This window comes from Stegostoma tigrinum, chromosome 38, assembly GCF_030684315.1.
Source record: "Stegostoma tigrinum isolate sSteTig4 chromosome 38, sSteTig4.hap1, whole genome shotgun sequence".
NCBI lineage: Eukaryota > Metazoa > Chordata > Chondrichthyes > Orectolobiformes > Stegostomatidae > Stegostoma > Stegostoma tigrinum.
In genome coordinates, this window is record NC_081391.1 from 17,396,955 (window position 1) to 17,424,671 (window position 27,717).

At 43.8% G+C, this 27,717-nt stretch overlaps 1 protein-coding gene across 5 annotated transcripts in view; it reads right to left on the reverse strand.

Moving 5' to 3' along the window:
• Nucleotides 1-11,037: 11,037 nt before the first annotated feature.
• syt3 (synaptotagmin III) overlaps nucleotides 11,038-27,717 on the reverse strand; it is a 120,208-nt gene continuing 103,528 nt past the window's right edge. For all 5 annotated transcript variants that reach the window (XM_059640454.1, XM_048520991.2, XM_048520989.2 and 2 more), the window contains exons 7-9: nucleotides 19,438-19,567; nucleotides 19,142-19,264; nucleotides 11,038-17,386 (exon numbers count right to left, since the gene is read on the reverse strand). In XM_059640454.1, coding sequence (XP_059496437.1) covers nucleotides 19,166-19,264; nucleotides 19,438-19,567 — 229 coding nt within the window. In that variant the 3' untranslated portion in view covers nucleotides 11,038-17,386; nucleotides 19,142-19,165. The remainder of the gene's footprint in view (nucleotides 17,387-19,141; nucleotides 19,265-19,437; nucleotides 19,568-27,717) is intronic.

A 27,717-nucleotide genomic window follows, 5' to 3' on the forward strand; every position in this document is an offset into this window, starting at 1 on the left:
TTGTTTGTATTTGTGTTAGAACATAGAACAGTACAGCACAGAACAGGCCCTTCAGCCCACAATGTTGTGCCGACATTCTTGTGTATCTCTCTCCGCTGCAGTTTGTGTGTCTCTCTTTAAGTCTCCGTGTGCCCCTCTCTTTCCTGAGTGTGACCGCCTCCCTCTCTCTGTCATCTCGATTCTGTGTCCAGTGTTGTTGTTGTTTGTAGTTGGGTTCTACCTCTGTTTCTCTCCCCAGCCAGTGAGGCAGTAAATCTTTAGCTGTCTCTGCTGTTACAAGCCCTGAAAACTGGGACAATCAAATTGACGTCAATCACAGCTGTAAGATCAATTTGTCACACACACTCCATTGATCCCTAGTCAGTGGATACTGATTAAATCCAATCTGCTTCCAATGGAATTCACAAAAAGACAGCCTGCAATTTCTGGGACCCATTCAACCTGTTCCATTTCACATTTTATTGGGAACAACACACAGTGAATTTTAAACAAAACTGCAAACTTCAGTTAAAGGCATGCGGAGGTTGAGAGGAAAAGGAAAAATTCGTCTTGTTGAATGTTAAACTTGTTTCAAAGGTTCCTTGTGATCCAAGTTTGCACAAAAAGAATTAAACAGTAGCATCAGTTCAGACTCTAATAAAACACCTTTTCCAATAGCCTGGCCCAAACCATCTGTCTCTAACCAATTGTCTATTTTATCAAGGGGAACTGTTGAGGGAATGTCTCTAAATCACGTTCTCAAACCAATGTGAAGACAGATGTGTTTCTCACCTTGACGCACAACTTTTCCCCACTTTGGGGAAGAAGTGTTGGAAAGATTAACAAGCTGATAACTTGCTGAACTGAGTCGTTGATATCCCCTCCATGGCCAACCACTCCTGGAATGGGACTTGAATTCATGAGCCAGAGGCTGGGATGCTACCCATTGCCTCACAAGAACCTCCAATATAGATCCTGACTGAGCTACCATGTGTCTGATATCACCTATTCCAAAGCTGAGTAAGGATGTCAGACATCGTAAAATGAGACAGAATTGAAGTAGGTAGTGCTGGTGTTAACCTAAAAGCATCTAGAATTTTAAAAACAAATTTCTTCACATTGTCAATTAGAGATCCCATGCCCAGACCCTGCGCCACTCTATGCTTAAGGCAGCTGTGGAGGGTACAGACTGTCACACATCTCCTTCTGGAATGTGCCTTTGCAGAGATACTCTGGAGAAAGATGCAGTGGTTTTTGTCAATATTCATCCCGAGCAGCTCCATGAAGCAGGACTCTGTGGGCTTTTCCCCAGGACACACACTGAAACAAACATCAACTGCACCGGAGGACCATCAATTCAGTGAAAGCTGTTTCTTGGTCTGCCCGAAACCTGTTGGTCTTCCAGCACAAGGAGTTGACCTTGACTGAGTATTAAAGACTGCCACATTCTAAGGTCCGGGACTCTGTGCTGAGGGATGTATTAAAGGCAGCTGTCTCCTAGACACTGTGGGGAAAGAGCACCTTCTAATGTCTTTCTGTCAAAGTATAATCAGGGTCATTTAATATCTGAGATCCTCTCAATCGCCTTAAAGGAATGTAAAATGTTTCCCTGTCTAATTGGGCAGCACAGTGGCTCAGTGGTTAGCGCTGCTGTCTCACAGCGCCAGGGACCCAAGTTCAACTTCCGCTGCCAGGCGACTGTTTGTGTGGAGCTTGCACATTCTCCCTGTGTCTGTGTGGGTTTCCTCCAGGTGCTCCGGTTTCCTCCCACAGTCCAAAGATGTGCAGGCTAGGTGGACTGGCGGCACTACATTACCTATAGTGTTCAGGGATGTGGAGAATAGGTGGGTTATAGGGGGATGGGTCGGTGTGGATTTGTTGGGTCAAAATACTGTAGGGATTCTATGTTTTTGAAACCGGATTGAAGCTGTAACCAGAAATGTCAACGTTCCACTGTATTTACTGCAAAGTCTGTAAGGGCCTGTGTTGTACTTGTTTGTTATTTATGGATAAATTATAAATAAAGCACATTTTAAAATAAAGAAAAAATAAGCAAAAGGGTTGCATTTGCTTCGTGCCTTTCACACCATTCCAAAACACTATGGTTGCACTTGTAGGAATCATGTCAGTTAACTTATACAGAGCAAGCCAATTGTCTGGGGCACTGACATGGATCCAAGGATAAATCTGGCTGACACACCAAGTGGATCTCTGCCCTTGAATGCATTTATAATAGCAGCACTGGATCATTTGACAGAAAAAGAGATATTTAACAGGAAATGACCGCATAGATAAACTACCTCCACTGGTTGGGGGATTCTGGAACTCAGAAACCAAGCCTGAGAATTAGGGCCAGACTGTTCTGGAGGGATTTTTGGAAATGTTTCTACACAAAAAGATGTTACTGGGACCAGAGGGTTTGGTTATAAGGAGAAGCTGGATGGGCTGGGACTTTTTCCCTGGAGCACAAGAGGTTGAGGAGTGACCTCACAGAGGTTTATAAAATCATGAGGGGCATAGATAGGGTGAATAGCAAAGATCTTTTCCCCAGGCTGGTGGAGTCCAACTCTAGAGTGCATAGCCTTAAAGTGAGAGGGAAAAGGTTTGAAAAGGATCGAGGGGTGACTTTTTCACACAGAGGGTGGTATGTGTATGGAATGAACTGCCAGAGGAAGTGGTAGGTATGGGTGCAATTATAACATTGAAAAGACATTTGTACAGGTGCGTGTATAGAAAAGGTTTAGCGGGATACAGGCCAAATGCAGGCAAATGGGACTAGTTAAGATTGGGAAACCTGGTCAGCATAGACAGGTTGGGCTAAAGGGTCCATTTCTGTGCCGTAGGACTCTCTGACAAAGAGTGGTATACCTAAGGAACTCTTTTCCACAAATGGCAGTGGATGCTAAATCAGTTGTTAATTCTAAATCCGAGGATAGATCATTTTTTGCTTAAAACTATATGCCAAAGGCAGTATTTGGAGGTAGGTGATCTCATTGAACTGCAGAACATGCTTGAGGGTCTGAATGGCCTGCTACTGTTACTATATTCCTAACTCAATGCTGGAGAGGAGACAAAGATTGCAGTTGAACATTGTATGTGAGAAGACGCTGACAGCAAACCCTAGAGACATTGTGGGAGTGTCAGTATTGCTTGTATACTCAAGTTTCTAGGCTGGGAGTTGAACTCCTGACCTTCTGAGCAGAGGCTACCCACACAGGCATATGTTTGCAAGATGCTTTGTTAAAATGATCACAGCACCTGTCCCTAATCCCCTGCTGCACCCCTTACTTGCTCACCTCCTTGCATACTTACATCTCAGCCAACATCTGAAAAGCCGAGCTCTCCTGAATTAACCACAGTCTGACTGTGCCAAGGCAGTTAATTAAATGTGGCTTCAATGCTTGACAGGCAGCTTTGGGCACAGATAGTGACATCCACATGCAGGGTGACAGCCAGAAAGACCCTGAGCGACGGACGATGATTAAAGGTGCTTGAGCCATGTAATTGGACAGTCGATTTCAATAATGTCTTGTAATGAGACGCTGATAGATTGACACAACTGTGTGGCTGTGCTTTTGCATTTGTCGCATATGTCACTGAAGGGTCTCTGCACCCTTCACTTGTTAAGTACAGCATTGAATTTGGTGCAAAATCACCTCTGCCCATTCTTCGTTATAATGACAGCCCATGGAATTGGTGGTACGATGTTAGAAATACAGACTGACAGCAGAGATAAAGACTATTTGTTGCATATTTTATATGTTTCATCTGCCTTAGAGCAGTGCAGAAAATGACTGTGTGTGTGTGTGTGTGTGTGTGTGTGTAATACATTAATGTTTATACTCTTTCATGGGATGCAGCCATCATTGGCTAGGCCTGCTTTATGTGCCCTTCCCTAATTGCTCTTGAACTGACAAAATTGCTAGGGGCATTTCAGAGGACTAAGAGTCGACCACATTGCTGTGGGTCTGGATTCAGATGCAGTCCAGACCAAGTAAGGATGGCAGATTTCCTTCCCTAAAGGACATTAGTGAACTAGATGGAATTTTACAAGCTCTGTGTATCAGAAACAGTGAGATGTCTATGTATCAGAGATTGTGAGAGGTCTGTGTATCAGAGACTGTGAGAGCTCTGTGTATCACAGGCATTGAGAACTCGGTGTATCAGAGACTGTTGAGAGCTTTGTGTATCAGAGACTGTGAGAGCTCTATGCATCACAGGCAGTGAGACCTCTATGTATCAGAGACTGTGAGAGCTTTGTGTATCAGAGACTGTGAGCGCTGTGTGTATCAGAAACTGTAACAGCTCTGTGTATCAGAAAGAGCGAGAGCTCTGTACCCACTCTCCTAGCCTGTCCAAGTCCTTCTGCAGTTTCCTCACCTCCTCAACACCTGTCCCTCCACCTGTCCTTGTGTTAGCTGCAAATCTGGCAACAGTTCTGTCAGTTCCTTTGTCCAGATTGTCACTGTATAACGTGAATAGCTGTGTTCCCAACACTGACCCTGCAGAATTCCACAAAGTACCTGCCGCCATCCTGAAAGATACCCTTTTATCCCACTCTCTGCCCTCTGCCAGTCAGCCAATCCTCTATCCATTCCAGTACCTTGCTCCCTAACACCATGGGCTCCTATTATATTTAGCAGCATCCTGTGTGGCTCCAGTACCTTGCTCCCTAACACCATGGGCTCCTATTATATTTAGCAGCATCCTGTGTGGCACCTTGTCAAGGGCTATCCAGCATAAATACTCCTGGGAGGCAAAAGAAGGTGGGAACTGAACAAGTAACATGCTAGCTGAAAGAGACTGGGGCTCATTCATAGAAAATTAAACTTACAGCAGATGTGTCACAATGCTGAAAGCACATCGAGGAGATGAAGTACAATAATAGACAGCACCAGGCACTGCTACCACAAACAGAACAAATAAAGAAGATATTGAATTAAAACAGAATGCATCATAAATATTAAAAGATACTAGTAACTAACATGGCAATCTCAAGGTTGTCATCTAATCTTAGAGCTCATTCGGCAACCAAAGCATTCAAACTCTGATCTTTATGACATCATATCAAAATCCTTTGTTAAATCACAGTCTCTACTTTATTGCTACGTTGCCTTTAGTCTGTATCTGCAATACCTGAGCTGCTCAGTTAGAACCTAGCTTGTAACCTCCTCCCAGGTATCCATTCTATCCCAACACCTTGTTGCTATTTGAACACCTGAAATGCCTGACACTTTTTCGTGTCATGACACTTTTCATATCATTCCCTCTTTTATGCTTTTCACAAGTGGTGTGGTGAGATTCCTGCCAGGCAGTAGCAAGATGCCAATCAATGGGGATTAATGCTTGTTGAATGCCACAAAGCTTCTCATCAATATTCCACCAATCATTTTACAAAACTCACCAAACAAGCTCAATGTCAGGAAAATGTGTATTGGGGACAGTGAGATCTCTGTGTGTTGGAGACAGTGAAAGGTCCGTGTATGGGGGGCAGTGAGAGCTTTGTGTATTAGAGGTAGTGAGACCTCTGTGTATTGGGGACAGAGAGAGCTCTGTGTACTGTGGACAGTGAGAGCTTTGTGTATTGTGGACAGTGTGAGCTCTGTGTATTGGGGACAGTGTGAGCTTTGTGTATTGGAGATAGTGAGACCTCTGTGTATTGGGGACAGAGAGACCTCTGTATTAGAGACAGTGAGTGCAATGATGGGACTAAAGGCTCTTTATAGCAGAGAAAATTGGCCGCAGAGACAGGGACAGATGGAGAACCCTGCTTTCACATGCCTTCGGGGAACCCAAGAAGTTGAGTCAATGGCCCTCTACCCACAAGTAGCCGGGGCTGGTCAATTAGTTCAGTTGGTTTGTGATGGAGTGACACCAAGAGCGCAGGTTCAATTCTTGAGCCACCTAGGGTCTTCATGATGGACTTGCCTTCTCAACCTCACCCCCTGGTTTATCAGATATAATCACCACCAGTTCCTTCTCTCTGATGAGACCATGGGACAATGGAGACATCATCATACCCAAAAATAACTTGCTAGGGAGAACAAGATATCACCGTAAGTCATTAATGTTTTATTCAACAGTTCAGCCACAGTGTGAGCGGAGTTAACGCAACCAATTCCAAGAAAAGAGAAAATAATCACATTTATTTTTCTGCGCTCATGGCTTTGAGAGTGTTTTTTGGACAAACACATTTGACACACGCTGGAAAACATCCTACAAACATTCACAATGGATGGATTTGATTTAGAAAGTTGGCTTCGACATGTTTTAATTCCCCTGCTTGCATTTTCTTTAAAAGGAACAAACTATTCTTTGCCTCTGCATGCCACTTGACAAGACACTACATGCAAAAGATGGAGAAAAACAGACATGGTTTCTGACCCTCATCACATCGCACAGGTAACATCGGGCAAATTTTACAAAGACAGAGTTTTACAAAAAAAGAAAATGGATGTGTCATTTGAAATCCTATTGCTTGGGATAGATGTTTACAATCCAAGACATATCAAAGTGTTCCTCTAAATGCTTAATGAGGGGTTGGCTCCTGGAGAAGAGATGCAGGATGTCGTTTTGTCTCAAAGGCTCCATTCTCCCTCATAACCAATCTTGTTGTTCCTCATTTTACTGCTTCTACAAACTGTTCTTTCATGTTCCTTCATATCTGAAGCAGCCATCCTATAAATGTCCTCCTCTCTACTTCATCATGGCATTGGAAATAAGATCTTCCCTGATTTTCCTCAAGATGTCCACATTGCATCTCTCCAGATCTTCATATTCCACCTTTCAAACCCCATATTCCATCTTGTCACAACCTTGCCAATGTACCTTATGTACTCCTTCCAACTTAGTGATATCCTTTGGTTTTATAATTAAAAACAATGCTGTAGACATCCAGTACCAGAAGATTGTTATTGCAGCAAGATTATTATTTTGAATCAGACCATCTTGTCTGGGGGACCTCACTAGGTTCCTGGGGAAATTACAAACTTAAGAAATAGAAGCAGAATAATATATATGGAATATAATGGATAGAGCCAGAAACTTGGAGGGAAGCGGAGTAGAGAGGATTGCGGTGTGATATGCAAATAAAATCCAGGATCCGTCATTACAAGTAGTATTGTGGTGTCACATGATCATGACTGTGCTCTCATACAGCTTTGTGGCCTGTCTTGGTCCCTTTTAAACACTGCTACTGTTAGCTGTGTCTGTAAATAAAAGTTTTTGTTTTTAACTCTACCTAAGCAAATACTATAGATATTCTTTGGCAACACAAGACCAAGAATAATCTAAGGCCATGACTACTATTATCAGGATCAGAAATTGGCTGTTTGACTTTTCAGTAAGATCAAGTTGATTAAGCCTCCATTGCACCTTCCTGCCTGAACCCCCATTACACTTTCTTCCAAGAGCAGTCACTATCATTGCAAACCTGTTCTTCCCAGTACAATGTTTTTAAACATATTCATTTAGAAACAGAAGAAGCCTGAAGCCTGTTATGTCATTCCATTAGATCACATCTTGGCCATACAGCGACTTTAGTTTCTGACTATGGCTCCATAAGCCTTAACGTCCCTGCCTAACAAAGCGCTCAGTTTGAGATTTTCAGTTGACTCCCCTTTCAAGATGAAGAACTATTGTCTTTGCCGCTACTCCTTTATGCTGGTAACATCAGCAGCCAGAGTCCCAGACAGCCGCCCTCTCATTACAGGGAGACAGGAATGCGGCTGGTAGTGAGTTTAATCCAAGGAACACCACACCTCAGACCAGAGGTGGCGTCTAGACAGAAGGACCTTCATGGCTGTACTGATTGTAACAGGGTCAGCTAGGTGGGCCACACAGAATATGAGTTCCCTATGGGACTGTTACTCTGGTCAAATCTGGCAGCCCTGGCTGACAAATATAAGCAGGAGTGCCAGGGGGTTCTATTCACTCTGAGAGTGGGCTCTGAAGGAGTGGGATCAGTGTCAAGGACTCTCCATGTGTAAATAAAGGGTGACTCCATGACAGCATACTGGTCTCTATGGAGTTACTTCAATGGTGACGAGAGTGGAATTAATGATGTAACCATGCAAAAATGCATTCTAGCTGAAGCCAAACTGGGCTTCAAACAGGCATCACAACTGGCTTCATCATTGGAAAATGCGGCAAGTGCAGTATTTGAATAGCAGGGTATTTGGATGGGAAGTGGACACCCTTAGCTTAGGCAACACCACTTGAGTGAAGGCAAGCCTCACTCAGGACATAGACTGAACAGAAGGATTCTGGGTCAGCCCACAGCAAAACCCAGAAAACAAAGCCAAGCCTCGACCAAATGGTTATAATTTTCTTCAGGATCCGGGCAGCCAAGCCATTGGAGTTGATACCAGTACGCAAACTCAAGGCAGCAAAGGAGTCCTATGCCTAAATTGAGCGGGAGAACTCATAGTCCAGTATTCAGGACAGTTTACACTCTGAAAAACCCACCAATGTCTGGTTTTGAACAGTTAAACTGCTTAACAACATCCAAATCAGAACCAATCAAAATAAACGTTTAGATAAATGGTAGCCCAGTTCTAATGGAGGTTGATACTGACGTGGCCATTTCAATGATCGCAGAACCAGATTTTAACAAAATTTGCTCTAGATTCCAACCCTTAAGTTTCTGCAAAACTTCAGCTAGACAGAGAACCTATACAGGGAACCTTTACAGATTAAGGGTACAACTTCTGTTGAAATTGGTTGAGAAAGATTCAACTAGATTGGCTCAACATTTTTCAATTAGAAAATGGCTTGAGGGAAGTCATAAATATCTGGAAGATTTTCGGGAAATTATAAGGACTATCAAAGGAGCCAAGGCCACTTTGTATGTTGACCAGAAAGCAATCCCATGATTCTGCAAGGCCCTGCCCAGTGCCATTTGCCTCACGGGCAGCAATCAGGAGGCTGGAAAGCGAAGGAATCATCAAGCCAGTTGTGTTTGTGAAATGGGCAGCACTGGTTGTACTGATTGTGAAGCTAATGGGTTGGTTCGCCTCTGTAAACAAAAGGTAAACCACATTTTGCAACTGGATAAAGACCCAATCTCTTGTATAAAGAATTTTTATGCAAAGCTGGCAGGAGGACTATCCTTCACAAAGCTGAACATGAGCCATGTGTACTTGCAATTGTGGTTAGATGAGGATTCCCAGAAGTATGCAACAATTTGTGCCTAGAAGGGCTCGTGCCAATGTACAAGACTGCCATGTGGAGCATCGTCAGCCTGTACAATTTTTCAGTGGACAATACAGAACATTTTACAAGGAGTTCCCAGGTTGTCGTTTATCTTTATGATGTGCTAATAACAAGGAAAACCAACAAGGTGCACTTGACATAGTTCTTAGATGTTTCTTCCAAGTGGGCATATGCCTTCAAAGGGAAAAATATGTGCTCCAGGCACCGCAAGTGACTGATGTGGGCTATAGACTGGGTTACACCTGTTGGAAGACAAAGTGAAAGTGATCAAAGGTGCCCCGGATCCCACATTTGTACCACAGCTTAGGTCTTTCCTTGAGCTGGTGAATTATTATGGGAAGTTCATACATAAGCTGGCCTCCAACCTGGCACCATTGTATCTATTCTTAATAAAGGATCAGCCTTGGAAATGTTCAGGCAAATGAAGAAACAGCTACTATCCTCTAAAGTGTTAGGAAACTATGATCCCAAGCGAGATCTGGTATTGACATACCATCTCTACCTGCACTGCATCAGGGTAGTATTAGCTCATAACTGGGCCATTGGGGAGGAACATCCAATTGTGTACGCATTCAGGATTTTGGCTAACTCAGAGCGCAAAGATGCCCAGGTAGAGAAGCAAGGCTGGCGGTCATACTTGGAGTCAGGAAATTCGACCAATATCTGTGTAGACATAAATCTGTAATAATAATGGATCCCTAGTAGAACTCCTTAAAAAGGACAAGGTAGTGCCCCTCGTAGCTTCAGGCCAAACTCAGCAGTGGGCTCTAATACTAAGTGTGTATAATAACAAGGTGGAAGACCACCCGGTAGGCCAAGTAGCAAATGTGGATACATTGAGCCGCCTCCCGTTGGCATATACACAACCACTGGCATTGCCATGGGAAGAGTCCGCAATGGTTTTAAACTTTCTGGACACATTTCCAGTAACAGCTGACAATGTAAGACTTTGGACGCAGAAAGATCTGGATCTGGCAAAACTGAAACAGCTGGCGGTGACAGGAAAAACCAAAGGGCCGTCACGACCAGACCTGAAACCTTTTTGGTCCCAGATTCACCAGATCACAGGAGAGGATGGCGTGTTATTATGGGGAACAAGAGTAATTAATGGTGTGGGATCAAATTGTGTCCAGCTCCTCCACTGCCTTTCCAACTGTTCCAGAACCTGTGGGTTCTACCTCTCTATCAAGCATTGAAGATGCATTGGAATCTGAGATGGACACAGCCAATGTCACTGTTTCGATGCCTTTCTCATGAGACACAAGAGATGAGCTACTGTATGTTACATGCCACCCATATCAGAGGCAAAATTGGAAGAACCTGAGCCAGTGCTAAAACACCCCAGCAGGAGTGACAAAAAAAAAGACCAGACCCGGCCGACCAAAGGGTCTGTTTCCATGTTGTAAAACTTTACGTCCTCGGATTAAAAGGGAGAGGGATGCAGTGATTGTAATGAGGTCAGCTGGGTGGACATCACAGGACACGAGTTCCCTGATTGGGGCTGTTAATCTGGTCCAATCAAGGGGCCCTGGCTGACAGATAGAAACTTGAGTTTCAGAGGTTCTGTTCACTTGGAAAGGGCTGGATCAGTGTCAAGGACTCTTGGTAAATAAAGGGTGACTTGGTAATGGGATACCGATCCCTGTGAAGTTATCTCACTCGTGACCTCAGCCAGCGTAGGAATTGAACCCACATTGTTAGCATCACGGACCAAGCCATTCAGGCAACTGTTCTCATGAACTGAGATAATGGGAACTGCAGATGTTGGAGAATCCAAGATAATAAAATGTGAGGCTGGATGAACACAGCAGGCCAAACAGCATCTCAGGAGCACAAAAGCTCCTGAGATGCTGCTTGGCCTGCTGTGTTCATCCAGCCTCACATGTTCTCATGAACTCTCCTTTATCTGAATGTGATTTAGGTGGCTTTCAATATGCCTCCTCTACAACTAATAGGTCCTTGCTGCAATGAGGTCCTTAGAACTGTATTCAAATAGGCCCCAGCAGTGTTAACTCTAATGTAATTCCCATGACCTCTTTGTTCTTCAGTCCTCTTGAGATAAAGGCCAACATTCTATTAGCCATTTTAAGAATTTTTCTACCTGTCCACGGATTTTCTTGATTTCTTGACAAGGACCTCCTACAGTTGTGCCGTCCTAGACAGTTCCTGGACACTCACTACTTCTAAAATACTCTGAATCTTTCTTTCATTTATCTGAAGTGGAGGATCCTGCCTCTTCTCACATTAAAATCAGTTTGCCATGGTTTTTCCACTACTCACCTAATCAATCAACGTCCCTTTGCAGCGCTCTGCTTCCCCATTTACTTCATTTGCTCTGCTACCTCACTGGTTGTAGTCAGCAAATTTGGATATACAGCTTTCTTTTCCTTTATCAAAGTTGGTTGAAACTAAATCGAAACGCTGAGGTCCCAGTGCATTATTCTAGCATTCTGCGAGTAAAAAGGCTGCCATTTCGAAGCCACAGCTACAACCCCTGCTCTTTCCTTCCTACTTATGAATCATTTCTCTGCCCATAAAATCTTGAAGTTATACATTCTCATGGGAAAGGACCTAGCTGTGAGGTTCCCTGCAGAAATTTTTACCTTTTTGAATCAATCTTGACTCTGTACATTTACACAGCGAGTGATCTTTACCCTGCCGAATCAGCAAAAGACAAAGTTGCCACAGTCTCACTCTCCTATTAGAGAAAGACAACTAGTGGCAAGTTTATCCTGCAGATCAGCACACCTCAGTCAAGAGGTAAGATTGAGAAGGCAGGACCTTCATGGTAATCTCAACTAATACAGGAATTAAACCATAGGTGGTACTCTGCACTGCAAACCAACCATCAGGCAAACTGAGTTAACCAATGCCCACTAAATCAGTTGTAACTTGCTACAATTATACAGTAAGTTACATGGGATGCTATAGGGAGCTAGGGGCTAGGGGTGAGATTTCTTCCCACAAGCTCTACTCATCTTCTAATAAAGAAACTTATCAAAGCTCTAAAAATGGGACAACTGCAGAATTGGATCCTGCCCAAATTCTGCCCGCCTGTTGCCTCTTCTGCCAAGCTGTCTCCTCTGTTATTACAGAATCCTTCCTGATCCAAGGACTTCAGGCTCATTGTGTTTAAACGCTGGGTAAGGATCACCGACTGTGTCATTGTACTGAGGAGCACAGAATTCAGCAGGGTAAGGCTCACTCATTGTTCAACTGTACAAAAATGGTGAGAATTCAGCTGAATAAAGGTTATTCACTGCACAATCGTACAGAGCCACTATTCATTCAACAGGCTAAGGATCAATCAATATTTAACTGTACGGAGTTACTACAAATTTAGCAGGGCAAATATCACTCATCGTGTGACTGAATTGAGATGTGTAGAATTCAGCAGGACAAGGGTCACTCACTGTATAACTGCCTGGAGGTGATGTGAATTCACAGGGTAACGGTCACTCACTGTGTAACTATCTAGAGGTGCAGAGAATTCAGCAGGATAAGGGCTGCTGCAACTTTTAATTCTTACAGATATGTGAAAGTTGAAGACACTGTCTAAAACAGGGTCATGGACGGGAAGGGGGTGTTGTATTACTTCAGGAATACATTGGAAAAGTGGAAATCCGACTGGGTTGGTTCCTTCATGAAGAGCAAGGAGCATGAGGAGATTAGTAAGTGACCATGACCATGGAAAGAGAACATTTTCACCATTCACTGACCAAAGAAATTTCTCCTGAATTCACCGATGTGGTGATTAGTGACTATCATATATTTAAGGTCACTTCATTTCACTCTCCTCTACCCATGGAAAGATCACCTTCACATTCACCCGATCAAGCTCCGTCATCAGTTTGGAGGCCTCTATCAAGTCAGTCCTCAGCTCTCTCTTTTCTGAAGAAACAGATCCCTAGACTTGTGTCAGTTCTTTCCATTGCTGAAACAGTCAGGTTGCTGGGTCTCCCATTTCTAATCTCGCAACACTTCCATTCAGCCTTTCGTTCCTCCACTCCTGATGCTGCTCAAATAAAGTTCCATCATGCATCTCTCTCTCTGGTACTACTCCTAAAATTGTCACCCTTGGCCAGAACATGTTGCTGGATGATTCAGACCTTCTCCAGGAGCAACCAGGGATGAGGGCAGCCAGCAACATTCATATCCCATTAATGAGTAACAATAAAAAAGGGAGGGGAAGGTTTCAACAGAGTCCAATCCAACTGTCATCTCAACTTTCGTGTACATTCCTCTGTCTTCCAGCAAAGTGGAGAATGTTTTCAAGGATGGGGAACTTTCGCGATGAAGAGCGATTGGAGAAGTCAGGACTGTTTTCTTTGAAGACGACAAAATTGAGCAGAGTTTTGTTGCAGGTTCTTAAAATCATGAGGAGCTTGGACAGAGCTAATAGGGAGAAATTATTCCCACTCATGAAATGATCAAGAATGAGAAAGCATGGTTCAATGTAAGCAAAAGTGACTTGAGGAAAAATGCTTTCATACATTGAGTGGTTAAGGTCTGGAAAACACTGTTAGAAAGCAGTGCAGGCAGGTTCAATTGAAACATTCGAGTTGGACTGTCATCTGAAAATTAAAAATGTGCTAGGTTATGGGGAGCAGGAAGGAAAATGGTACTAAGTGGGTGGCTCAGTTGGATGCAGATAATGGATAATAGTGCTTGGCACATCAGGGAGACCTCTGACTTTTGTTCAGTAGCTGTTTTGTACATTTTACAGAGAGGACACTTCAACCCCAATTTAATTTCTCCTTTCTCAGCACCAACACTGGGAGCATCAGCCTAGAATAGGAGCCTAAATATCTAAAGCGGGACTCAAACCCACAACCTTCTGACACAAAGGTGGACATGAGAGCCATTGAAAGACAGTTGATGCATGGCTTTGGTGGATGCTGGGTGGGGTTCTGACAACTTTGCAGTACAATATTTGTGTGATTGGGAGGGATCCTGCAGAATTTATCTCTGCTTCTTTTTGGGAGATTCTTAAAAGGCAAGTGTCCACTATTGAATTTAGAATTTGCAGAAAAGAGAGGCACGTTGCTGAAGCAATTTATACTGTATAAGAAAAGAGTGCTGATTGGTTGGCAAGGCAACTCTGATCGGCTGACGCATTGCCATGAAGAAAGCAATAGGGAGCTAGTTGGACTGAGTACTCCCAATTCAAAACGGGGTAAGTCTTGAGCATATTCTTTTTGTTTGCAGAAGATGGATCCCTGTGCATTGTATATTGCTTCTAGTGAGCATAAATGAGCTACATTACGGACTCAACGGATTATCTTAAATTTGTTGTTAGTGTAGCTATTGGCAAGGATTGTTCAGCAAGTCCTACCTAATCTGAAATTACATCTATTCTCCTAAACAATATAACTGACAACTTTAATCATTTTTTTGGTTCATTCACAGGATGTGGGCATTACTAGCTGGGCCAGTATTTATTACCTGTCCCTACTAGCCACATTACTGTGGGTCCGGAGTCACGTGAAGGCTAGACTAGGTAAGGATCGCAGTTTGCTTCCTGAAAGGACATAGGTGAACCAGATAGGCTTTTCCACAATAGGCAATGGTTTCACGGTCTCCGTTAGACTCTTAATTCTTGAATTGTACTCTATTGAATTCAAATTCCACCACCTGCCATTGGTGGATTCGAAAACGGGGCCCCAGAACATTACCTGGGTCTCTGGGTTAATCGCCTGGCGATAATACACCAGGCTATCACCTCCCCCTTCTGTTCCTATTCCCATAGTTGAAGTCTCAAATTTTTGGTTCCTGCCAGCCTAAGGTTAGATGTTTTTGAGGATGTCATTTCCCCATTACATACAATTTCAAGATCAGCCATAATATCATTGAATGTCAAGCAGGATTGAGAGTAGTCTCCCCCAGCACCTATTTTCTAATCAACCCATTGACACACTTTATACACCTCTGGAGCAGGTGGGATTGAACATGGGTCCCCTGGCCCAGAGGTGGTGACATGTCACCCTCCACAAGAACCATATCTATACATTCTAATGAATAGATAGATTGCAATGGCAGGGCGGGTGAGCTTGTGGTGGGGTAGGGGGTTAGTGATCTGCCCGAGAACGCAAGCAGCAAACTCCAGGAGGATGCAAACCCCTTGTGTAAACTTGTGTCATTAAGCTCCAGACTGGGGAAACGAAGCGTAGACTTAGCGACTGCCTTGCAGAACATCAACGTTCTGCTCGCAAAAAAGACCCTGAACTACATGTTACCTGCCACTTCAATGCACCACCTTGCTCCCTGGCCAACATCTGTGTCTCTGTCTCACTACGGTGTTCCAGTGAAGCCCAACGCAAGCCGGAGGAACAGCACCTCATTTTCTGCTTGGAGGCCCTACAGCCCTCTGGACTCAGTATTGAGTTCAACAATTTTAGGGCCTAAACTCTCCCGTGTCCCAGGCCTCCCACCTCACACACCAGACCTTGTTACCGCATAGCCTCCCTGTTGTTAGTTACCAACAGTCCCCATTAACAACTACTCACCCTCCCAGCCTGATCGTTAGTGACTCCTTTGTCTATCCAGAGATAGTAGGAACTGCAGATGCTGGAGACTCTGAGCTAACAAGGTGTAGAGCTGGATAGGCAGTTTTCTGAAGAAGGATCTCGGTCCGAAACATCAGCCTTCCGGCTCCTCTGATGCTCTTGGCCTGCTGTGTTCATCCAGCTTTGCACCTTGCTATCTCCTTTATCTGTCCAACTGTCTTTCTCTCTCTTTGGGCTCTATCCTATCATTTACTCCCTACCCCACCCACCTCCCTATTTTCTGCATACAAACTGACTTTTTCCTAGCCACCATCTGTTCTGAGAAAGGGTCACTGGACCCGAAACCAAAAACTCTGTTTTCTCCTCCAAAGATGCTGCCAGACCTGCTGAGCTTTTCGAGTAACTTTGTTTTTGTCATTAAGCTGATGTTCTTTGGTGACCTTTGGCAGTTAAATGAATTAAGTTGGCCTTTGGCAAGAAATTAAAGTGGAGCAGAATGGGAAGGGGTGGAATGGAGCCTTGATATTTGCTCCACTGGTGGTGAAAGTCCATTCAAAATCTCAATGAAATCTTTCAGACTCTTATTTAAACTGCTTTTTGGATCTGATGGGCGTCAACTGGGCTTGAATAACAGGACCAGAGGCCAACACTCACAGAGAGCACGTATTGAAAAGATATAGGATACTGTGAGGGAGTTATGAAGGTCGGGTGGGGAGGGGTTGGAAATGTGGTAAAGGTTGGCTATCCCCTGATTGTTGCCTCAGGATTTGCCGACAATCTTAACTGGCCTTGAGGTGTCAAGTGGAAGGGTTAGGTTGACTGTGCACCAAGTCACTTTCCACCAATAACGGGAGAGTGAAATTGGTCACGAATACAAAGTTACCGTCTTAGCCAATCAGTTCAGCTTTCTGGTGGACAAGTTCGAATATAAACAAGCCCCAGTGTCACAAACCACCACCCCTGCCCCCCATCACCTCCCTGAGATCTGACTCTAGGTGGGATCTCACTTCACTAAGCTGCTGCATTGCTACCAAAGGATTGGGGGCTCCCTACAAGCTCTTGGCCCCCAAGTGCTTTCAAAAACACATTACCGGCTAGAAAACAAGTTCTCCTGAAATTTGTGGGTCGAGATCACATGTCCAGCAGCACAGTCATTTGTCCAGCCAATTGGCAGGAATTTACTGAGAATGGATAATGTTTTGACTTGATGATATGGGCCGAAGTTGGGGTGGGGATTGGTGGAAGGATTTGAGTTGGGGATGGATACAGTGGGGGCCAGCGATTTCCTGCTCACATATGTCATACCCAAGCCACATGGATCCATGTTGAAACATGCATTCGAAACAGAGTTGTTTTTGCTCCAAAAATTCAATTTTGCAGTTGCATCGCTTTCGGGCGTTCACCTTGATTTCGGAGTGGGTTCTGCGTTGGGCTCCCAGGCACCATCACCCCAAATACACAGACACACGTGGCAACTAAATACGGTCATTAAATGAACCATTGGTCAATCGATGAGTCTGCCCATTAACTGCCCAATTTCCTTCTGCTCGCTGTCCTCAGGCCAGGACACAGATGTTGTAGGGTTTGATTCCTCCACCTTTCTTTTTCTCTCTCATTTGCGATGCCGAAAGGATTTTATAAACTGAAGAAAAGTTAAAAAAAAATGCACTGCTGGCTTCTTGTGTTCCCTGCAGAAGATGAAAAAAAACAGAGGGGATGAAATTGAAGGTAAGTAGGTTAGCGCTGTCTCTATTTATCACAGAACGTTGCTGCTGTCTGCCTCGATCACAAAGACACAGCTATTGCTATGTGTCACTTCCTCTTGCTTTGGCTGTCAAGTTTGTCTCACTCTCTCTCATCTTACCCTTTTTGTTACTTTGCAGCTGGGCTATCCTGCTTCAGTCTGTCAGTTGTTGAGATGAACACTCTTTCATTCCACTCTGTTTATCTCTCTCTTTTGCATTGGCATCAAAGAAGGTCATTTGAGTACCCATGTTGGCTGATGCAGTCAGGCAAACTGGCCCCACGTTCTATAGTCCCCTAAGTTATGGCAGAGCCAGTACGATGAGAGGTTTTGTTTCTACCACCCTTCCAGGCAACGAGTTCCAGACTCCCCGGGAAAGAAATCACCTCTAGGTTTCCACCATTTACTTTAAAACTATTGGTTACCGACCTGTTGATTCGGGAAAATAATTTTTCTGATCTGCCTGAACTTCATATAACCAAATCTCTCCTCGGGGTCCTCTTTTGCAAACAGAATAATCTCAGCGTGTCCAATCTGTCCTCACGGTTAAAATTCCACAATCCTACCAAAGCTCTCCTGTACCCACATGACTGGAATCACATCCTATTTGCAATGAAGTGACCGGAACTGGCTGGGTGAGTTAGTTGCACAGAATGAGACATAGGAAGAACCTGTGTGTGGATTCACTTAACATGGAGTTACAGCAACCAACACAGAGACACTGCTGCTCCCACCATAGGTGTATCAGAAAGGCCTGATGATTGGTTATAAATTATTTGGGAAAGTTATGACACATGACCTATGGCTATCAAGTCCTGGGAATTGAACCCAGAACTCCTGGAACCCAGAAGTAGGGACAGAACACATTGTGCCACGAGACCGCCAGTTCCAGAGCTGTTAGTAAGCCTCTAGCTGCCCTAACAAATGCACGTTCTCTCTTTTACCCAGTTAGTCCTTTGATTACCTCAACCCCTCTGTGAGTGTGAATTAGGCTGTAAGGGTTAAACAGGAAAAACGTAAAGAGCAGACTACAACTAATGAGCCTTGTACTGGATGAACCTAGAGGATAGAGTCAGCAGTAGCCTATAAACAGCAATTAGTGCAAACAAAACATTCTAGTCAGGCTTTGGAGAGATGTCAAGAGGGAGGATGTGTCAAAATCGATAGGGAACAACATCTAGGATAAGATGAATTGTCTCCTGACTGGGTGGAGGAGCAGACACTGATGACATTAGCCCGTGCCCTAGAATAGATATCTGTTCCCTTTGTTTTTACGAAGCAAAACTGGAGTTTGGATAATGAGATGTCCATGTGGCAAAGAAATTGTATAAAGCTACTGCCTTTTCCTGCATTCCCCAGGGTGAGTCTTTGAATACTCTCACTGCTTTGAAAAAAGAGATCAAAAACCTGTACTCAAGACTACTGTGGTGGATTATTAGAAATAACCACAACCTCTTCACTCTCTCTCAGAGAAATTCTAACTGACTCAAAAGGAAAAGGTAGCACTCAATAAAACCTTCTCCCTCTGACACTGTGTCTACCTCATCTATCTCCAGCAGTTCCAGAAGGCGGCTCACCACCACTGCCTTCGTGAGACTGCCTTCGTGAGGGCGACTAGGAATGGGCAATAAATGTTGACCCAGCCAGCCACGTCCCATGAGTGTTCTGACCTGTTCCTGGGAATGAAAAATGCACTCACCTTATGTGATGTATAGTAAAACTGTCAGTCAGAATGAGGACTCTCCACCACGATGCTAACTGGTTTAGTGGCACCTGTACTAGCGGCATAACTTTTTGTCATGTAACTGTTCACGACTTTTTCCTGAGTTGGAAAGAAAATGGGAGAACAACAGGGGCAGTAAATCAGAATGCACTTAGAAGTCACAGACAGCCTGAGCGCTAAGACTTTATCTTGGATCTGCCTTTCTCGCCAAAGGCAACTCTCTGAGTATTCATCCAAGAATCACAAAGCACACAGGCCAGGCTGAAGCTCACCTCAATAAGCTGCTGCCATTGTTCAATGGGCTTGCGTGGGTTGGCCAGCATCTCGGTCCAGTGTTCCCGACCCGCACCATCAGCATCATTTCCTACACAACACATCCCGATAACCTCGTTGTGACCGATACTGCAGAGAGAGAGCAAGAGACGGGGTCAGCGCAAGGTGATCCAATGTGTTTCTGAAGCCAAAGGAATGACACTGAAGACTAGATGAGTCAGAAGCAGGAGTCAGCCATTCAGCCCCTTGTGGCCTCTTAAACCACTCGATCAGCGCATATCTGATTGTGGCCTTGCTTCCACTTCCCCACCTACTCCCACTCCATCACCACTGGCCTTCCTTGTTTGTGCTTCTCTCAATGTAAAAGGGCCACCACCACTGTCTCAGGAAAGCAGTTCCAAAGACCGATGATCCCCGAAAGATAAAATGCCTTCTCCATATCATTGTCTGAAATGAAAGATTCTTTATTTTTAAACTACATCCCCTTATCTTTCCCACAAGGAGATAGATCCCCTCAGCATCCTGCTGACAAGTCCACTTTTCTATGTTTCAGTAAGATCTCCTGGATTCCAATGGATGCAAACCCTCCAGAATCAACCTTTCTCCTAGAACAACACTATCTCATTCCAGGATTGGATACATCAATTGTCTGTGTAACACAGGGACAAAAGCAAATCACTATGGTTCCTCAAAACTTAAATCTGTTCAGTCAGTAAATGTTTTTTGGAAACTGTATTTGCTCACAGGATGTGGGTGTCACTGGCTAGGTAAGTGGATTATTCTATATCCCTAATTGCTCACCACCCCCACTCCATTTTTCTCATTCTCAGTTTTTTTTAAGTTCATTCATCAGTATCAGGTGGGCATCAGTATCTAAGCCAGCATTTTCCCTCCATCCCTAGAAGCCAATCTCATTCCTATGGATCCAGAGTCACAAGTTAAATTCTGGTCTCCCTGCTACAGGAAAGATGCTGTTAAACTTGAAAGGGCTCAGAAAAGATTTACAAAGATGTTGCCGGGGTAGGAGGGCTTGAGCTGTAGGGAGAGGCTGAATAAGCTGGGGCTATTTTCCCTGGAGCATCAGAGACTGAGGGGTAACCCGATATAGCTTTAAAAAATCATGAGGGGCCTGGAAAGGGTGAATAGCCAAGGTCTCCTTCCCCAGGCTAGGCCAGTCCAAAACTATAGGGCATAGGTTTAAGAAGGGAAAGATTTAAAAGGGACCTCAGGGGGAACTTTTACCCACAGAGGGTGGTGTGTGTATAGAACGAGCTGCCAGAGGGAGTAGTGGAGGCTGGTACAGTAACAACAGTTAAAGGGCATCTGGATGGGTATATGAGCAGGAGGGCTTTAGAGAGATACCGGCCAAATGCTGGCAAAATGGCATGTACAACTATGACTCCATTCGGACCAGATTGGGTAAAGAAGGCAGATTTCCTTCCCTTGTATGGCATTGGTGAACTAGATGGGTTTTATGACATGTGGGAATGATTACAAAGTCACCCTCACCATTAGGCTAGTGCTTTTTTCTTTCATGTGAATCAACAAATAAATGATCCCAAGTTTCCGATCACTTGTCATTTTAATTCCCCACCTTGCTGTAGGGTACTGGTGAAAGTCAACACAACCTAAGGAACAGCAGCTGTCCTTCCAACTGTGAAATCTTAGAAAGAAGTCACACGACACCAGGTTATAGTCCAACAGGATTATTTGGAATCACACAAGCTTTCGGAGCACAGTCCCTTTGTCAGGTGTGCTCCGAAAGCTTGTATGATTCCAAATAATCCTGTTGGACTATGACATGGTGTCATATACTTCTGACTTTGTCCACCACAGTTCAACACCAGCACCTCCACATCTTGAATTCTTAGAGGCTTTCGACAGGAGATGTTTTCAATGAACTGGTCAGACATGTCACAATATACCTTTGTAGCTGGTGGGACTTGAACTTGGGCTTTCCAGCCTAGAGGTGGGGCGTGTACTACTACACCACAACAGTCTAACTTTTGACTGCAACGTCTACCTTTGACTTCTACCTTTGTTCTCTGTCAGCCCGTTTCCTCAGTTACTAGCATGACTATGGGCTGGGAATTACTTGGCCCCTGCTGACGGGTGTGGTTTTCAGTGGGGAGGGAGTCACGTAATGCAGGGAGGGTGGTGAACTCACCACCTCTGAGCTCTGGCCCCGTAATACAAGTTGATGAGTGAGCACCAAAGCTGGCAGCCAGCCCATTGCAGTAAATTAATAATTTAGGGACAATCGAGCTTGTTAAGAGCTTTCAATCCCAAACCTACAAAGTCCAGGAAGGTAGGAATGGGCAGTCGGGCGCATGTGTGATTCACAGCTTTTTCAAACATTGTGAAGGAAGAGGTCCTAACATTGGAAGGTGCTTCTACCCATCAGGTGAAGAGCTGACTCTCCCCTTGCACATGAAACTGGAACACTCCCTCCTATCTTCTAATACGCAAAGTTTCCTGAACATTTGTAAAAAATGTATTTTTTGTAAGATCAAAGTCAGAATGTGATGTCCTTCCCTAATTAACCCGGCACTGAGGGGCTTGCTAGGACCATTTAGACAGCAGATAACAGTCAAGCACACTGCTGTTGTTCTACTGTTGGCAGATTTCTTTCCCTGGAAGGTATTAGTGAATAGAATGGGTTTTTTAGAACAATCAATGATGTGGTTGCCATTACTGAAACTAGATTTTAAAACTAGAATTATTAATTGAATGTAAATTTCACTAGCCACTATAGTGGGACTTGAACCCATATCCCAGAGCATTGGCAATACTCATCAATGGCATTATTACTACATTAGCATCTCCCTCAAACTTACAGCAACTAAATTCCAGCTGACCCATGTCTTTGTTACATCACTACATTTGCACTTTCAGTCTGTAACTGGGACACAGATGCACCTTAGCAGAATATTCCAGGATGTAACACAGCTTCTAACACTCCTGTGCTTTTTGAAAAGATGTGTGGTGTGTGTGGGGAGTGCGGGGTACAGTGTGCATGTGTGTGTGTGTTTATTTTGGTCTTCTTGTGTCCAATGTCTCAGGCATCCCTTTAGGTATGCCCTTGCTGTCTGTGTCCAGAGCTTTTGCCTGCCTGATATCCAGGTGATCTATAATGATCTCAAGGATTAAGCACAACCCTTTGTTAACTCTAAATTCAGTTTACTGTTTGCAAGCTTGCTTTGATATAATATTTGCTGACAGAGAATGGCAGCAGAATCCCCATTTCACTAGACTTTGGTTCAGGCTTAAAGCTGCCAAACACATTCCAATGCAAATAATAAATGGAAACGAAGCAACAGCAGACGATAGATTTACAGCAGTTATCCCTTCAGTGAAAGTTAAGGTCAAGACCTGCTTATCTGCAACAGAAAGAGGCAAAGGAGACTGGATATGTATCTACAAGGTGTTTTATTGACGGATGTCCATGGGGATTGCTGTGACCTATCCATCTCACATGGATGGCCGATCCCTCAGTTTGTACAATAGAAGCTGAGAGTTACTTCTCAAAGACCAACCGGAACAAATCAAATTTCCACTTGCTCAACCTCAGAAAGGGCTGTCAATCAAATTTATCCAACAATAAAATTCACAGGATGCTTGTGTTTAAATTGACTGGCCAGGTACCAACTTCAGTTACCGGGTCAAATACAGTGCCTACATTTTTGGGCAATTTCAATGAACAGGGCTGATTCCTGACAGTAATGCCAGGCAACTGTGAGGAAGGAGGCTTTCTTCCTTTTGAGTGGGGTGCCAGCTGGTATTTCTAAAGCACTTCCACATGCTTTAAAATTGATGAGGCGTTTTTAGATGGGGGGGGTCACATTACATAATGTAGAAAAACAGCAGCCAATTTTCCCACAGCAAACTCCCGTAACTGGTAATGAGCTAAATAACCATTTATGCCGTAAGACATGGGAACATAGCAGGCCGTTCAGTCCATCCAGCCTGTTCCACACTCAATGAGGTTATGGTTGGTCTGATAGCTCTTGACTATAGTTCCCTGCCCTGTCCCATGACCCTTGATTCCCTTATGGATAACATGTCCATCAGTCTCAGCTTTGAAGATACTTAAACACACAACGTCAACATGTTCTTTATGGTAAAAAATGCCACAGATTCACCACTCTCAGAGAGAAAACAGTTCTCTCTATCTCTGTCCTAAGGATGACCCCTTACTCTGAGACGATGCCCTCTGGTCACAAACTCTTCCACAAGGGGATACAATCTCTCTGCAATGACCCTGTGAAGCCCCTTAAGAATCTCATACATTCAGTAAGATTGCCTTTTGTTCTTCTAAACTCCAATGAGTGCGAGCCCAAACTACTCAACCTCTCCTCATAAGCAAATCCTTCCATGCTGGCAATCAACTTAATGAACCTTTTCTGAACTGTCTCAGTCCAACACTGGGTAAGTAAGCAAACAGAAGAATTCTGAGCAGTTTTTCTGTTAATGTGTTCACTGTTGAAGACATAAATAAAATCCTGAAAATACTTGTAAATCAAGGCACGAAAGGGTGGAACTTGCTGCAGACGCCTGGGAAAGAGTACTGTGAACCTTATTTGAACTAAAGGCTGACTAGTCTTAGGAACCTCCTGGACTTTACCACAGAGTCTTAGAAGTAACCACTGCTGAGACAGTAAATACACCGGTTGTAATTTTCCAAAGTTCCCTCGGCTCTGCAAGTTCCATATCAAATTGTAAAATGGTTAATGGATTCAAGCATGAAGGGAGCAAGACTGTAGGAAACTACAGGCCGGTTAACCTGACGTCTGCATGAGGGAAAATGCTGCAGTCTATTATTAAGGCACTTGGAGAGTTAATTCAATCTCTTATTTCAACCAGTTTTGTGAAAGGGGCATCATGCTTGACTGATATATTGGAGTTTTTCAAGGAAGTAAAAAGCAACATGGATAAAGCGGGAACCTGTAGATGTGGTGTGTTTGGATTTCCTAAAAACATTCAACGAGGGATTACATCACAGATTACAACATTCACCAAACATTAACACGACAAAAGAAGAGCTCATGGCGTAGGAAACAACATATTCACATGGATACAGGATTGGTTAGCCAGCAGGCAGCTGACACTAAGAATAAACAGGTCATTTTTGAACTAGCGAGGTGTAACAAGTGGTGTCACAAGGATTAATACTGGGACAAAAATAGAAGTTGCTGGAAAAGCTCAGCAGGTGACCCTTCCTTCTGGGGAAGGGTCACTGGACCTGAAACGTTAACTGTAATTTCTCTTCACAGATGCTGCCAGACCTGCTGAGCTTTTCCAGCAACTTCTGTTTTTGTTTCTGATTTACAGCTTCTGCAGCTTTTTCAGTTTTGATTAATACTGGGACCACAACTAGTTACAATTAGTAACATACACTTCGATGAAGGCACCTTATGTTGTTAAATTTGCTGATGACACAAAAATAGGTATGAGAATAAGTTGTGAAGACAACATAAGGAGTCTGCAAAGGGATATACTATAAATAAGTTAATTGAGTGGGCAAAAATTTGACAGATGGATTTAAATATGGAAAAATATGAACTTGTCCACTTTGTCAGGAAGAATAGAAAAGCAGCATTTTATTTTAATGGAGAGAGACTAAAGAACTCAGTGGGATCTTGATGTCTTTGTACGTAAATCACAAAACGTTAGTACACAGGTACAGCAAGCGATTAGACAAACAGAATATTGATATTTACTCCAAATGGATTGGAATTTAAAAAAAGATACTTCACTGCAGCTTTACAAGATATTGGTTAGACCACATCTGGAGTTCTGTTACAGTTTTCATTTCTTTGCTTAAGAGTGATGGCACGGTGGCTCAGTGGTTAGCACGGCAGCCTCACAGTGACTGGGACCCAGGTTCAATTCCAGCCTCGGGCATCTGTCTGTGCGGAGTTTTCACATTCTCCCCGTGTCTGCGTGCGTTTCCTCTGGGTGCTGCAGCTTCCTCCCACAGTCCAAAGATGTGCAGGCTAGGTGGATTGGCCATGCTAAATTGCCCGTAGTGTTCAGGGTTGTGGGGAATGGGTCTGGGTGGGATGCTCCAAGGGGCGGTGTGGACTTGTTGGGCCAAAGGGTCTGTCTCCACACTGTAGGGAATCTAATCTAAATAGTGGATAAAACTGCAATGGAAGCAGTTCAGGAAAGATTCATCTGATGGTTTTGTGGGCTGAAGGTGTTAGGAAGAAAAGTTGAGTTGGTACTTAGAATAATGAGAGAGAATCTTATTCAAATATCAGATCTTGAGGCTACTTGACAAGGTGGATACTGACAGGATGCTTCTAGGGGATACATTTTCACAATAAGGAGACTCCTACCTCTTCCTCTTAAAGAGTCACGAGCATGTGGAATTCTGTTCTCCAGACAGCAATTGAGGGACAGCCATCAAATATTTTTAAAGCTGCATTGGATATAGAGGGTAGGCAGGAAAGTGCACTCGATGCCACAGTCAGTTCACCAGAACGATATCAAATGGCACAGCCAGCTTGAGGGGCCAAATGGCCTACTCCTACTCCTGGTTTCCATTTTTATATGGAAATGAAGTGAGCTTTTATGGAGAAGGTGTCCCATAAGTTAAAACAATTGCGAGGAGATATTCTACTGTCTAACACAGTCCTATCATTTTTTCCTGATTACTGCACTTGTTTTAATTTAAATGCTTGTCAGGAGCAGTCAGAATTACGACTGTTGTTAAGTAATGTGACCTGAAGTGCTGGAGAGCTTCAACTGTGATTAACCCACATGGCCCCCGAGGGCAGTGAATAAGTCCTGCTGATAGATTCCCATAATTCTGGTTAAAATGCTTCATGGCATTCTGTCTCCCTGCCCCCTCCCTACTGAGATTCAGACCAGGAACCTCTACCATTCTGTGAAATACTTCATTTTGTGGGTAGCTCCTCTCGAGATGTATTGGATGGCAATAAAACAGTGAGCCTGTGGCTGCAGTAGCATTGTGATGTTTGAATCTTCCAGGAAATCCATCCATATAATTTCAGCAAGAAGTAGCCTGAGGTTGTACTATAGAGCACTGGAGCCTCTTTGAATCTTCAGTGTGCCAAGCTAATAAAACCTTCAGTAAAACCAAGAATGAAGGTTACAGAAGAACTGATGTAACAGCCCTTTTAGCTGAATTTAAAAGCAAGGCCACAGCAATGTTGGGAGATATTGAAAGGAGGTATGTGCAGAGATGTTAATGCACACATCATTATAAAGAAAAGTGTCCTTTGTAATGTCAGGTGTTTGTCGTGAGTAAGTACAACATTTAATCTTTAAGGAATCTGCAAGTGTTTGAATACAGGAGTTGAATTCTTTTGTCTACGTACTGTTACGAAATTCACACTCCAAACAAAAGTCTTCTCTTTCCTATTGTTTGCCTAACAATGTATTTCTCATTCTTTGTTGATCTGAGTGTGTGTGGGATACATGTGTGGGCAGGTGTGTTTGTATGTGTGTGTGTGGTTGTGTGTATCTATATTATCTCTGTGTGTATGTGCCTGAGTGCCCACATGCTTGAGTGAGTGTGTAACTCAGGTGTGTGAGCCTGAGTGAGTAAGCGTGCATGTGCGTATGTGTGTGCCTGTGTGCTCTACGGTCTATTCCACAGAACGCACACCGAGACAAACATCGACTGAGTCTGGAGGACCATCAACTCGGTGAAAGATGCTCTTTGGTCTGCCTGAAGCTTGTTGCTCTTCCAGTACAAGGAGTTGATGTCGACTGAGTGTTGCAGACTGGCACATTCCAAGATCCAGGACTGTGTGCTGAGGGAGGCACTAAAGCTTGGGGCAGCTGCTGCCCCAGCACATTGGGGAAATACCACCATCTGAAGTCTTTCTGCCAAAGCACAATGGGGGTCCATTCAGTTATTGGACCGTCCTGGTACCTCAGATATATCAATGTAAAAAAAATACCTTAGGTATTTTGGAAGTGTTGGCAGAGTCAAGCTCAAATATTTGTTTGTTCTAATATGCAAAGACTGTACTGAACAGAACTGCTTTAGCAACTATGTTTGTAGATATTTTTATGAATGAAGTATATTTTTGATGTAAAAATAAGTTGATGAGCCAGAGCTTTGAACACCATGAGACAACAGTGAGGGGGAGAGTTACCTACACCATGTTCCAGGAGGCAGTTACACCATTTGGATTAATGACCTCGAATTTGGTCAGTGGTCAGGGACAAGAGGGTGGAGATACCAGTGAGGCAGGTGCAGGAATTCAGTAGATTGTGCTGAAGGAGCCTCAGCCCTTGAGCTT